Below are 12,990 nucleotides of genomic sequence, written 5' to 3'. Positions count from 1 at the left end.
TGCTTAGATGAGAATAGTTATTTTTACTAAGTTACTAGTAAGTTGAGATAATTATTTCGAGATGGTAATTATTCGATACGTTAGTGAATTTATGAGTAGTAACCTTGTAGAATTAAGTGACAAGGGTTTTGAGACCCAATTAGAATGAGAATTAACCTTTCCCATTTTGGTGGTATAAATAGATAACTCTTAAGAGAAAACTAGGGTTTTCCATTCATTCAATTTCTCATAACTTTAGAGTGGCTAGAGAGAGAAAGTAGAGAGATAGAGAGAAGAAGAGAAGAGGAAGAACTTGGGGAAGAGGAAAGCTAGGGATTGCAAGCTAGAGGGGAGAGTGAAGCCACAACTAGAGATTTTGAAGCTTTGAGGTAAGGGGGATAGTTATATTCTATGAATTAAGTATTAAGTTTCTTTTTCACTTTTGGGTCATAATCACTTTTGAATGAATTATGCTTTTTATGATTTTGAATGTTGATTTTCGTGCTCATGATTATGTGATAAGTTTGAGTGTGTGAAATTTGTTGAATTCTTGTTGTGGTTACTTAAATTTCATGGTTTAACTATGTTGAAATGATAACTTTGAGTTTTTAACTTAGAATGATGAAAATGAAGTTGTTGATGTTAATTGTTGATGAATTTATGCTTTGAATGTTGTTGGGTCATGTTGTTGATGTTAATTCATGCTTTGGGTATTGATAAATGTGTTTTTGTTAGTTAAGTTGTTGTGTTATAATGACTTTTGTGAAAAAGGGTTAAAAATGGAGAATGTTGATTTTGATGATTTTGAGTAGATTGATGATGTTGTTGTGTTGGAGTAAGATGATTATAATTTATGTTTTTGATCAATTTGTGTTGGTGAGAAACCGTTTGGGAGAAAATCGGGTTTTTGAGTAAAACGGAATCGAAATTGTGTTGGTGAGAAACCGTTTGGGAGAAAATCGGTTTTTTGAGTAAAACAGAATCGGGTTTTTGATCAAATTGTGTTGGTGATCAATTTGTGCATGGTCTAAGAGTATGGGACACTTCGGCGAAAACGGAATCGAAATCGGACTTGAAAACGGATTTTTACGCACGAAAATGCAAAAATGCGTTGCCGCTTGTCTGCACAGAAGGCATGACCATACGCACCCTTGGCACGGTTTGTGCGTGCCTCTATGGTTATGGTGGCACGACCATGTCACTTTTTGGCACGACTGTGCGAGTCCTGCTGTAACAGCCCGATTTTTAGCTAGATTTATTTTAATTACTTTTATTGTGTGTTTTTGTGTTTTTGTGTGATTATTCATTATTGGGTGCATTTTCATGGATTACCGTATTAGAAGGGTATTTTGGTCATTTGGCGGGTAAGGGTAAAATGGTAATTTTGGTGAGAATTATTTTTAATATTTAGTGAGAACCCTTATTTTACTAAGTTACTAGTGTAGTGATTAGTTTTTACCGTTTAGTGACCGTTGATTATATTTTACCGTTGTTAGTAATTACCGTTGAGTGTATAGAAACTTTTTAGAGTTATGTTAGAATGGGTTAGGCCCATTAGAATTTAGAATTGAGCCCATTAAGGGAGATAACATTAGGGTTGTCATAGAAAATATCTTTCATTTACTTCACAAAACATTTTCCTAGAGAGAGGGAGAGGTAGAGAGAGAAAGAGGTGAAGAGAAGAACAAGAGTGTTGAAGGGAAAGCTTGAGGAATCAATTGGGGTAAGCTAGGAGCTGAATTGAAGCAAGAGTTTAGGTTAATCTTCTTCTAAGGTAAGGGGGTTAGTCTTTATCATAATCATTTGATTAATTCTTTTTCTCTTGATTCTATGCATAATTGATTATGAGAATAAGTGATTATCATGAACCCAATCTTTGAAATTCGTGCTTATGTTGTAGAGATATGTTTGGATATGTTAATTGATGTTAAATGAATGGTTGATGATGAAATAATATGTTCATAATGTATGAAAATGGGTTGTTGTGAAATTATGCTTAATTGATGACTTATGACATGTTGTTGTTGAATTGGGGTGTGAATCAAGTTTCAATTGATGTTGTTGTTGCTGAGATATGTTGTTGATTATGAATTATGGCTTAGGTGTTCATATATCATGATTGTTGTTGAGAAAATGAGTTGTTGTTGGTGGTTTTGTAAAATGGGTTGATAAAGAAGAAGTTTGATTTTGATGATGTTGAATGAGATAAGGAAGTTGTTAGAATGAATTATGATGGTATGATTTTCTGTTTTAATCACTTGGTTTTTGAGAGAAATCGTTTTGGGAAGAAAATGGGTTTTTGAGTAAAAGTGGTTTTTAAGTGCTTTTGCAAAATAAGTCATTTTGGGATGAGTTTGATTAAGTTGTTTTAATGTTTAAATGTCAAGTTTTCAAGTGTGGTATGTATGGTCTAAGTGTTAGGAATGCATTGGCGAAAACGAAACTGAAATCGGATTCGAAAACAAGATTTTATGCGCAAAAACGTAAAAATGCATTTTGCTGTACTGGTGAGGTGGCACGACCGTGCGTCTAGATGACACGACCGTGTCAGTTTCTCCTGTAAAGGGAGCACGACCGTGTCAGTTCTGCAGAATTCCGAAACCTCGTTTTTTCGTGTTTTTGTGTACTTTTAAGCATGCCAATGGATTCCAAACTCGTAACCTTATTCAATCAATTTATGATTAAGCTTCTAAGAGTATCAAAGCTTGATTCTAACTTGGTTTTGTTTTGAAAATGAATTGGTTTTGCAATATGGAAGAAATGATATGAACTTGTCGTAATTTGGTAATTTTGATGATTTTGTCGAAATGAACTTTTGTGAACTAAATAGAATTACAAGTTAAACCTACATCTCTTATAGACTTAGGTAAGACTTGTATGGTTGGTCAAACATCTTAATCATGTCAAAAATGATATTTCGGGTGGGAATGTGAAAGATTGTGAAATTGGGTTTTTCTCATACGAACTTAAGCTATTCTTTGAACTAATGTCTAATAGTTTGTAAGTGGCTTGATGAGTCATTTATATGCTACTTTAATATGCTTTTTAGTTTAGTTTTATTTAGATTTTATATAATTTTATATTAATATTATTTCCTTTTTAGGATAGTTTACTTTAAATTGCAATTTATTATATTTCAGGGAAGAATATTGGATGGATTAAGTCTTGGAGCAAAACAAAGGGATTTGGAGCAGATTGGACACGAAAATACGAAGATTGGGAAACAAAATGTATCTCCCACAAGTCAGAAGCCTGGCACGGCCTGTGCTAGCCTTGGCACGGCCGTGCCACCCTCCAGAGACCTTTTGCTGCTTTTGCTTGGACTCCAAGCTATTCTATTTTGGCGCACAATCTACCGAGGAATATTCTTGGAATATACTTGCTTAGATTTTAAGTCAATTGTGTACTATAAATAGAGTAGCTAGCCATCACAAATATTCATCTTTACTTGGAATACAATAAGTGACAATTGCTTTTCTAAATAAAGTTCTTTTCTTTTCCTTTATTTTCCTGTCTTTTACTTTCATGCTTTTTCTCTTCTCCCCCATGTCTACGATGAACATGAGTGAGTAGACTTCTTCTTGTCTTGGGATTGTTGGATAAGTCTAAATGACATAATCCTAATCAAACCAAGCCCTAAGCCTTAATCTTATGTAACCCTAATTTCTTATCTGAATTCACCGTCTTAACATGGATTAACCATTATCAAACTGTGGAAACGAAAGTGGAGGGTTTGATAATTGTTCGTCCATTATTCCAAATATCAATTCATAAAACGAAAGTGGAGCTTTGATATTCGAACAAGTGAATTCAGACAAGGATTGCAAAGTCAGCGAAATAGGCTTTGCAATCTTTGAGACATATAGTTTCGATCTTCAAGGGAACTAATAACAATCAAGTCAGCGAAATAGGCTTGGTTGTTAGAGGAACCAAAATCCAATAGTAATCAAGTCAGCGAAATAGGCTTGGTTGCTAGAGGAACTTAAGAGAAACTGTCTTGAGAAATTAGGTCTAACATAACATTATAAGCTTATGGTTTTGGTTTGAGAAGGACTTGTTATTTAGATGAAACCAACGATCCCAAGGCTATTTTATTATATTGCTTTTTAACCGTTTAAAAACCCCCAACTTACAATTCTCTTCTCTCTTCTAATCATCTCTAAAGGTTAATTAAATTGAACTACTCCCTGTCGGAACGATACTCTTTTATACTACTTCGGTAAGACCGTACACTTGCGGTTTTATCTCATCAAGTTTTTGGCGCCGCTGCCGGGGAGTAAACTAATTTGATTAACTCTTTCTTTGTGATTAGAACTCTCTTCTCTTCCTTTTCTCTTCTACTTTTCTTTCTTTTGTTTTTACCACTAACTTCTTGGGTTCTCGGTTTCTTATGCGAAGAAGTAAAAGTCTCGGAGAATTTATTCCGGAGATCAAAAGATTTTTGCATAAGAAAAAGAGAGAGGCACAAAATAATACCGCTATGGCTGAACGTACTCTCAAAGAGTATGCTACTCCTTCAACGGAAGAGCCACAAGCTATTATCGTGTACCCAACGGTTACGGGTAATAACTTCGAAATCAAGCCTGCACTACTCAATTTAGTGCAGCAAAACCAGTTTTCTGGATCACCCACTGAGGATCCAAATCTCCATATTTCTTCCTTCCTTAGACTCAGTGGCACCATAAAAGAGAACCAAGAAGCCGTAAGACTTCATCTCTTTCCCTTTTCCTTAAGGGATAGAGCTAGCGCTTGGTTCCATTCCCTAGAAGTCGGTTCCATTACTTCATGGGACGATATGAGGCGAGCATTCCTCGTCCGATTTTTCCCCCCATCTAAAACAGCTAAACTTAGAGACCAAATTACGCGTTTCAATCAAAAAGATGGGGAGTCTCTCTATGAGGCGTGGGAGCGTTTCAAGGAAATGCTTAGACTTTGTCCCCACCATGGCCTAGAGAAGTGGCTTATAGTCCACACGTTTTATAATGGCTTGTCATATACCACTAAAATGTCTGTTGATGCAGCTGCAGGTGGAGCTCTAATGAACAAAAACTACACGGAGGCTTAACGCGAGCGCTTGCAAAACAAATCGATAAGTGTTATGAAAAATAACAATATTTTAACACTTATAAGTTTCTTTTATTAAATAATCTAAGTTTTTGAATATTCATTTCTATATTAATTAAATATTTAATAATAGACCTGCTTCTAAAGTAGGTAGTCAAAATCCTTTTGTTACAAAAAAAAAAAAAAAGTCGGTAGTCAAACAAAAATATCATCGTACACTATTATTCGTCAAACAATATACTTTTAATAACTTCAAAAAATGGTGTTTTAATATAAAAAAAAAATAGTGTTTTGACCGTCTTTAAAAAAAGTGTTTTGACGATTTTTTTTTGACCAAGTATTTTGACGAATTTATTTTCTTCTTCTTTTATAATTGTTATTATTTATTTTATTTAATTTTTCCATCACTCCAACTTTATTTTTTGAGGGGATTCATAACTCCAACTTTTAATTTATCAAAATTATCAGTATATTATATATAAAATTATTGTTTTAAAATTTTCGTTTAAGATTATCAATGTTTTTTTACCTTATTTTCTTCTGTATATTATCTAGTATTTTTCATCATATTGTGGATGAAATGAAAAATTTACTGTGATATCATCTATGAATTATTCCCCCCATCCTCCCAAAAAAAAAAAAAAAAAAACAAGAATTCTGCTCTTCTCCTAGCACATTTTGCTCGTGCCCAATTGAAATACCTAAACTACCTATGCATTAGTTAACTAACGCAAGTGTAAAAATTTGCGCAAATTAAATCATGCATCATGAGTTAAGTCACGCAGAGTGACTTAAATCACTTTTTAAAATTTATTTACTATATTGAAATTATTTTATTTACTTTATTCTAATTTATTTATTCACTTTATTCTAATTTATTTATTTTCTAAATTTTTTGTTCACTTTATTCTAATTTATTTAATTTCTAATTTATTTTTTCACTTTATTCTAATTTATTTATTTTCTAATTTATTTGTTCACTTTATTCTAATTTATTTATTTACTTTATTCAAATTAATTTATTTACTTTATTCTAAATTATTTTTTTACTTTATTCTAATTTATTTATGCACTTAAAATAAATATTTATTCGAATTTATTCATTAAATAAATGCAAATATAAATATAAACAAATGAACTAAATTAATATTTATTCGGATTTATTCATTAAATACAAAATCAGAAAATTAAAGCAAATATTAATAAAAAGAAATTAACAAAATTAATACATATTACAACATCTCATTTTATTAATAGAATTCATGTAATAATTGATATACATTTATTCGAATTCACTAAATCTACTTATTTTCTTTTTACCCTCTTAGGGTAAAAAGTTTTTTTTACCCTCTTGGGATAAATAGTGATCAGCCTTGAGAAAAATCCAAGAAGATTCTTTTTGCCCGCGGTAAAAAGTTTTTGGGGTAAAAAGAAGCAAATTTAATTTCAACCCAAGGGTTGATCACTTCCCCCAAGTTGGCTACTCACCATTTACCTCAGAACTGACCTCCATTTACCGCAAGTGACTAGAGACTATTGAAGAAAAAAATAGAAGAGAAGTAGAGGGAGAGTGAGGAGGGAGAGAAAGTGATATGGTGTGAGGAAATAGAGAAGTATGGAGGGGTATTTATAGGTGAGAATGACAGTATAGGTTATAACTACCGTAAATGTGGTCAAAAAAACGGGTAAAGGTTGTAAAAAAACGTTGAAGATTGAAAAGGTAACCACCGTCCACAAAAACGTGTCTTCTTGAGGACAGATCACCGGCCAACTTGCGTGAGTTAACTCGCGCACAGGCAAATGGTGCGTGACTTAAGTCACGCAGGACTTATAAGGTGCGTGAGTTAAGCCACGTCGCATGACTTAACTCACGCAAAGGTATAACTGAAAATTTAGCTGGACGCGAGCAAAATGTGTTGGAAGAAGAGCAGAATTCAAAAAACCATCTACGAATTATTTTGAGATTTACAATTTTTTAGTGTGAATAGAATTCTTCGTTATTTCTTACATAACATTTAAAGTTTATTGTGTAAAAGATTAATATAACATTCAACGTAAGTTCTAATAGTATTAGATTTTAATATATATTTTTCATGATATTATTTTTCAATTGATTTATGATTTTTTTTTTTAAATATTTTACAAATTCATACTTTATGAATATTTTCACAGTAATACTCTATGATCATTAATCATTCATGGCGACTACTAGTAGGACTAGCATATACGATAAACAATCAAGATCAAACCATATAAGATTAGAATACCACTTTCATATGCTCGTATAGAATTCGACCTTATGAATAACTTGAACATAGGAAGAGAAATTTTATTAATGATCAAATAGCTGAGAAATGCATCGACGAAGATCTATGCATGAAGAATAATGTGACTACAAAACATAACATCTATAAATTAGGGACACTTGGGTCCTCCTTCATGAGTTTTCAAGTTAGCATAGCATGGACATTCTTCCTTGTGACCATATGTTCCTGATGGGACACACAAACATTTTGCACAACAGTAGTTGCAATAGGTTAGACATGCCTTCTTGTACATAGTTGCTGAACAACGAACATCACATGCAGCCGAACATTCTGAAAAAAATAAAAAAAATCATGATATAAGTTGTGAACAATGTTCTTGACCAAAAAGAAAATTGTGAACAACTGCTGTATTATTTTTTTAAAGAAATAATAGCTAGAATTAATACCTTCAGGTTTAAGAGATCCTTCCCCACCGGCCTGTAGATTTTATTTTATTAAGAATAGAAAAAAAAAATGAAAGAAAAAGTTAATATATGAGAATGTTTAAGGGGAAACAAAAAATAACAAATATGCAAGTTTTGAGCTATATGAGAATGAATCACTCACATAGACATCTTGAATCACAAAAGAAGTGACAAGCATGAAAAGAAATGCACAAACAAGTTTAGCCATAGCAATTTGGTTGGTCTTTTACCCTCACTTTGTTTTGTACATTGTTTCTCCTTAGGATTGAGAGTTATATAGGTTCAACCGTTCAAGTAAAGACACAATACAATTAATCTTATCAACTTTCAATTTTTTGAATACTTTATTTTTTTGACTGGTTTTAATGCTCTATGTTGAAAAAGTAAATGTAAAAAATATACAAATTATTATATATATAGTATTTTCTTTTTTTTGGGAAAGACTAAAAAGTAAAAAAAGTAGTCCACAATATACTTTTGAAAAATAACGGGAATTAAGAAAACTGAAAGTGATAATAAATTTTTTGTAATTGTTATTGTTTTTACAATTTTATCCTTTAAGAGAGGGTTAGTGTATGTTTTCAACATAGTATTTATCAATGCTAATTGAAGAAAATAATATAAAATAAATAGGGGTGTGTTGGTAAAGAATTAATTAATCTACTTGGAGATATCAAAGGGATCTTATAAAAATAGATAAAAAAAATTCATTCTCAAAAGGATCTTATATTTAGGAACGGATGTAATATATAACTATAAAACTGCACTCTTTCGAGCACAAGGTGTGCCCGAAAATAGAGCAAAAATTACAGTATCAACAAAATTACAGGAAGCAAAGTAACTAAAAGGAAAAGACAGAAATTAGCCAATTCCCCAACCCATCAAAGGGCTACACTATCAACTATGATAGTTAAAATGAACAAACATGATTTTAGTTCAAATATAAAAAAATGCAGAAATTACGAGGTTGAACGACGTGATTCGAAGGATTTAATCATTTTTAATCTGAAATTTTAAACCAAATTTCATCGCATTTTTCAAAATGTTGTTGGATATAATGACAATCAGTTATCTTTTACTCCTTTAATTATCTTTTCTTCTTATAACCGATTGGTGCAATTCCTTTATGTTAATGAAAATATACCAACGGATCCTATGGTCAAAGTTATTGTCATTAGTACACTTCAATGCTTTATACTGTTTCGGTTATGAATAGCATTGTGAAGGAAAGGTAAATATGGAGTTAGCTTGGTAAGATATGGTACCTTGGTCTCTCTCTCTCTATATATATATATATATATGAGGATAAAGATATAGGAACGGTGGACGTGAAAAAGCATGTAGCCAATTGCAACATATGTATATATAAGGACGTGTATGGAAACCATGGCAGGGGCTAGAAGTGGTAAAAAATCATATTCATAGTCATAGCTTTCTATTCTACTCTAAACTTTGGGCATTGTTTGTGAAGCTAGCTCCAACGTGTTGGCCTCGAGTGAACGAGTTCACACACGTAGTTGTGTAAACTTTGAAGAGCAAAACCGGTTATTGAATTGCACTGGAGATCCACCGGAATTTTGCTTTCAGGGTAGTGGTTTTGGCCACGGCACAATAAATCTCTCTCCTAATTTTCCTTACTATCCAAAATCTATTCTAATTTCTATTAATATTTCCAACAAATGTTAGTAAACCAAATCATTTGTCTTGTGCAACCCCCCAATTTTAATACATCTTTTACATTAACGATTTTATTGAGTAGAAGTTAATAACAGTCCTCGTAGATATAAACTTAATTTTTATTACTTTGATAGTTTTTACCACACTTGCTAAATATCTATTAAGTTTTTTTGGTCATTGTCAGGGACTATTGAATTATTTCAACAAGCTAAGGCAATATCATTGATTTTTAGGATTTTTGTCAATTTAATTTTTGTTTATAAAGAAACTTTCGAAAAATATATTTTGTTTAGCTTCTTATTTGGATTTTGTATTATGCTGTGCTACTAAGATATTATTTTTCTATTTATGCGAGGTAGAGTTCAACCTGAGAATTTGCTGCACAATCGTAAGATCTAGAAATCCGCAAGAGTTAATCAGAAATTAGTTCGGTTAGCTCGGTCAATTGAAGGTATACCTAGAGCACCACAAAATTCGCCTTATCCAACTGAAGCTGAACCTATCACCAAGGAAGATAACCCACCACCACCACCACCACCTTCTAGACCTATGATGGGTGAATATGGGTTGACTACTAACCATTATCGACTTAGTTATATCTTCCAACCCTGTAGTTTTTGACATCAAAGCATATGTCTAATGAGGGTTGAAATAAAACTAATATGGAGGAAGAGATGCCCAATGCATGCCCTCATGAGCACCTAAGTAGGTTTTATGAAACTTGCCAATACTATGTGCCACCAGCCAATGTCACTGAGGACCAAAAGAAACTTAGGCGGTTTGCTTTTACATTAATAGGGAGAGCCAAGGAATGGTTATTGTCTCTGCCAAGTGTAACCATACAGACTTGAGAGGAGTTATAACTTAAGTTTCTTCAAGAGGTTTTTCCTATGTCAAAGTATTGGGAGAAAAGACATGAGCTCACAAATTTTATGCAAGGTGACGGTGAATCTCTCTATGATGCTTGGGAGAGGTTTAAACTGTTACTAAAAAGATGACCAACCCATGACTTGGGTGAAAAAACCCAGATGTAAATATTTACCAAAAGTTTAAGGCTTAACCAATCAATGCTCTTAGATGCATCAGCTCGGGGTAGTATGAGAGTGAAAACAGACCTAGAGGTTCAAACCTTGATTAAGACATAGCTCAAAATGAGTATCGTGCCGAGACCGAGCGAGGCAAGAGAGGGGTATTTGGTGTAAGTGAAAATAGTGCTATCTTGGCCAACCAAAAGTTGATGAGTAAACAAATATAGAGGAACTTTCGACACAGGTACAAGCTACTGTATTGGCCCTAAGACGTTCATGAATGAAGTTGAATTTATTTTCTCAATTTTCCTTACTTTCTGCCGTTTATGTCTTTTATGCATAACTCTTCAATTTGATTGATAACCAGAGATTGCAACCTAGACGAAGTATGGTCATAGGAACGGCAACAAGAAGAAAAGTAAAAAGGGGTATTTATCAGAATTTTTGGAGCTTGAAAATGGTGCCAATTACGGGGTCATAGGAACGTATTATAAGGATTTTTCTGCTATCTCTAGATCCACATGAAACTTCCTTTTCTTCAGAAAATTTGTTGGTAAACTATACATTTATAGTAATGCGTCAGTATGTTTTAATGTTTCATAACTTATTATACTATCATATATATCATTTTGCGATCAAATTTATTCTCCAGTAAATAGATATATTCAAGTATCCCTTTAAGGTCTTTCAAAAAAAAAAAAGTATCCCTTTAAGGCTACTTCTACTCGATAGGCTTCCTAGCTACTCGTACAAAAAAAACATTTTGATCCAGCCTAATCACACAATAACACCTACCTTATTAATTTCCAGGGCATAAAAAAGAATGGTTGGTTATTTGAAAGGAATTAGAGGACGTGCTCTCATGGTCAAACATTATTTTCTCATGGTCGAACTGTAGATTATTATAGTCTCCTTTCTCTAGTAACCAGAGAGTTAACATAAAAAATATTAATATTGAACTCTTTTAAAACAACTTACATAATAGGTCAAATGGATCTAAAGGTCTTTTAAATTTTTTGTTTTTCCCAAAGTCCTCTTTTAAGTTTCAAAAGTCCCAAACAAGTTCTTTAAGTTTCAAAAGTCCCAAACAAATCATTTTAGTTTTTGAATCGTTTCAAACAAGTCCTTTTAGAGGATGATGGTGATGATTTAGATGATAGCAACAAAGAGCATTATCCACCATTTGTCATACCTAAAAAGATGACTAATTTTAAGTGGGTGTTAGGAGCCAGATTTGGTACCAAGATGAGTTCAAGGAAGCAATTACCAACTATGCTATCTACAATAGGACTTGTTTGAAACGATTCAAAAATTAAAAGGGTTTGTTTGGGACTTTTGAAACTTAAAGGACGACTTTTGGAAAAATGAAAAACTTAAAGGACTTTTAGATGCATTTGACCTACATAATATTAGATGGGTTCCTTCAAAAAAAAAATATATTAGATTTTTTTTTTTTTAGGGAATAATATTAGATGGGTTAATAGTGTTGTTTTACCCAGTAATATATGTCACTTTTGATTTTGCCCCCTGTAAAAATTTTTTTTTAGATTTCGTCTTTGTAAAATAAAGATTCTTTAGAAATGGACCATAACCCATCCAACTCATCAGATTCACTGATGTGGCACTGGTGTGGCACGTTGACTCAACATTTTTTTATTACGTGGTCACACTGACTCACTATATATTTGGTTAATTGAAATTTTCGAGAGTGGTAGAAAGGGGTGTACACATTAAATGTGTCTACCTATATTTATTCATGATTATAATACCACTTTCATATACTCGTATGGAATTCAAGCTTAAGAATAACTTGAACATAGGAAGAGAAATTTTATTAATGATCAAATAGCTGAGAAATGCATCGACGAAGATCTATGCATGAACAATAATGTGACTACACAACAGAATATAAATTAGGGGCACTTGGGTCCTCCTTTCTTATTTTTCCAGTTATTATAGCATGGACATTCTTCCTTGTTACCATATGTTCCCGATGGGACACATAAACACTTTGCACAACAGAGGTTGCAATAGGTTAAACATGCCTTCTTGTACGCAGTTTTTGAGCACCGATAATCACATTTAGGCGCACATTCTGAAAAAAAATAAAAATACCATGATATGAATGGTGAACAATGTTCTTGCCCAAAAAGACAATTGTGAACAATGTTCTGCTTCATGTATGATTGCAAAAATAACTATAATTAAAAAAAAATAATAGCTAGAATTAGTACCTGCAGGTTTAAGAGATCCTTCCCCACCGGCCTGTAAATTTTTTATTATTAAAAATAGAAAAAAAATGAAAAAAAATGTTAATATATGAGAATGTTTAAGGGGAAACAAAAAATAACAAATATGCAACTTTTGAGCTATATGAGAATGAATCACTCACATAGACATCTTGAATCACAAAAGAAGTGACAAGCATGAAAAGAAATGCACAAATAAGTTTAGCCATAGCAATTTGGTTGGTCTTTTACCCTCACTCGTTTTGTACATTGTCTCTCCTTA

General features: G+C 32.6%; 2 protein-coding genes and 2 non-coding genes across 4 annotated transcripts; all 4 read right to left on the bottom strand.

The window, feature by feature from the left end:
• Positions 1–4,822: 4,822 nt before the first annotated feature.
• LOC112422250 (small nucleolar RNA R71) lies at positions 4,823–4,929 on the bottom strand. Its single transcript, XR_003012617.1, has one exon. It is a non-coding gene; the product is annotated as a small nucleolar RNA R71 (small nucleolar RNA).
• A 2,437-nt stretch (positions 4,930–7,366) lies between these two features.
• On the bottom strand, positions 7,367–8,004 carry LOC11408139 (gibberellin-regulated protein 12). Its single transcript, XM_003613408.3, has 3 exons — positions 7,917–8,004; positions 7,757–7,787; positions 7,367–7,640 (listed from the first exon to the last, which is right to left on the bottom strand). The coding sequence occupies exons 1-3, from the start codon at positions 7,980–7,982 to the stop codon at positions 7,459–7,461; spliced, it is 279 nt and encodes a 92-aa protein (XP_003613456.1). The 5' UTR covers positions 7,983–8,004; the 3' UTR covers positions 7,367–7,458.
• Positions 8,005–10,356: 2,352 nt separating this feature from the next.
• On the bottom strand, positions 10,357–10,463 carry LOC112422274 (small nucleolar RNA R71). The gene has a single exon (XR_003012642.1). It is a non-coding gene; the product is annotated as a small nucleolar RNA R71 (small nucleolar RNA).
• A 1,929-nt stretch (positions 10,464–12,392) lies between these two features.
• Positions 12,393–12,937, bottom strand: LOC11408138 (peamaclein). Its single transcript, XM_003613406.1, has 3 exons — positions 12,872–12,937; positions 12,714–12,744; positions 12,393–12,574 (listed from the first exon to the last, which is right to left on the bottom strand). The coding sequence occupies exons 1-3, from the start codon at positions 12,935–12,937 to the stop codon at positions 12,393–12,395; spliced, it is 279 nt and encodes a 92-aa protein (XP_003613454.1).
• Between the last annotated feature and the right edge of the window lie 53 nt (positions 12,938–12,990).

This window comes from Medicago truncatula, chromosome 5, assembly GCF_003473485.1.
Source record: "Medicago truncatula cultivar Jemalong A17 chromosome 5, MtrunA17r5.0-ANR, whole genome shotgun sequence".
Lineage (NCBI taxonomy): Eukaryota > Viridiplantae > Streptophyta > Magnoliopsida > Fabales > Fabaceae > Medicago > Medicago truncatula.
The sequence above is the reverse complement of the archived record's forward strand: the minus strand, read 5'-3'. Positions and strand labels throughout refer to the sequence as shown.

Excerpts from the sequence above, each read along its gene's own strand:
- LOC11408139 (XM_003613408.3), bottom strand. The coding sequence starts at position 7,982 with ATGGCTAAACTTGTTTGTGCATTTCTTTTCATGCTTGTCACTTCTTTT. Across the intron at positions 7,788-7,916 it reads TTGTGATTCAAGATGTCTAT|GCCGGTGGGGAAGGATCTCT; the intron begins GTGAGTGATTCA and ends TAAAATCTACAG. Across the intron at positions 7,641-7,756 it reads AGGATCTCTTAAACCTGAAG|AATGTTCGGCTGCATGTGAT; the intron begins GTATTAATTCTA and ends TATTTTTTTCAG.
- LOC11408138 (XM_003613406.1), bottom strand. The coding sequence starts at position 12,937 with ATGGCTAAACTTATTTGTGCATTTCTTTTCATGCTTGTCACTTCTTTT. Across the intron at positions 12,745-12,871 it reads TTGTGATTCAAGATGTCTAT|GCCGGTGGGGAAGGATCTCT; the intron begins GTGAGTGATTCA and ends AAAAATTTACAG. Across the intron at positions 12,575-12,713 it reads AGGATCTCTTAAACCTGCAG|AATGTGCGCCTAAATGTGAT; the intron begins GTACTAATTCTA and ends ATTTTTTTTCAG.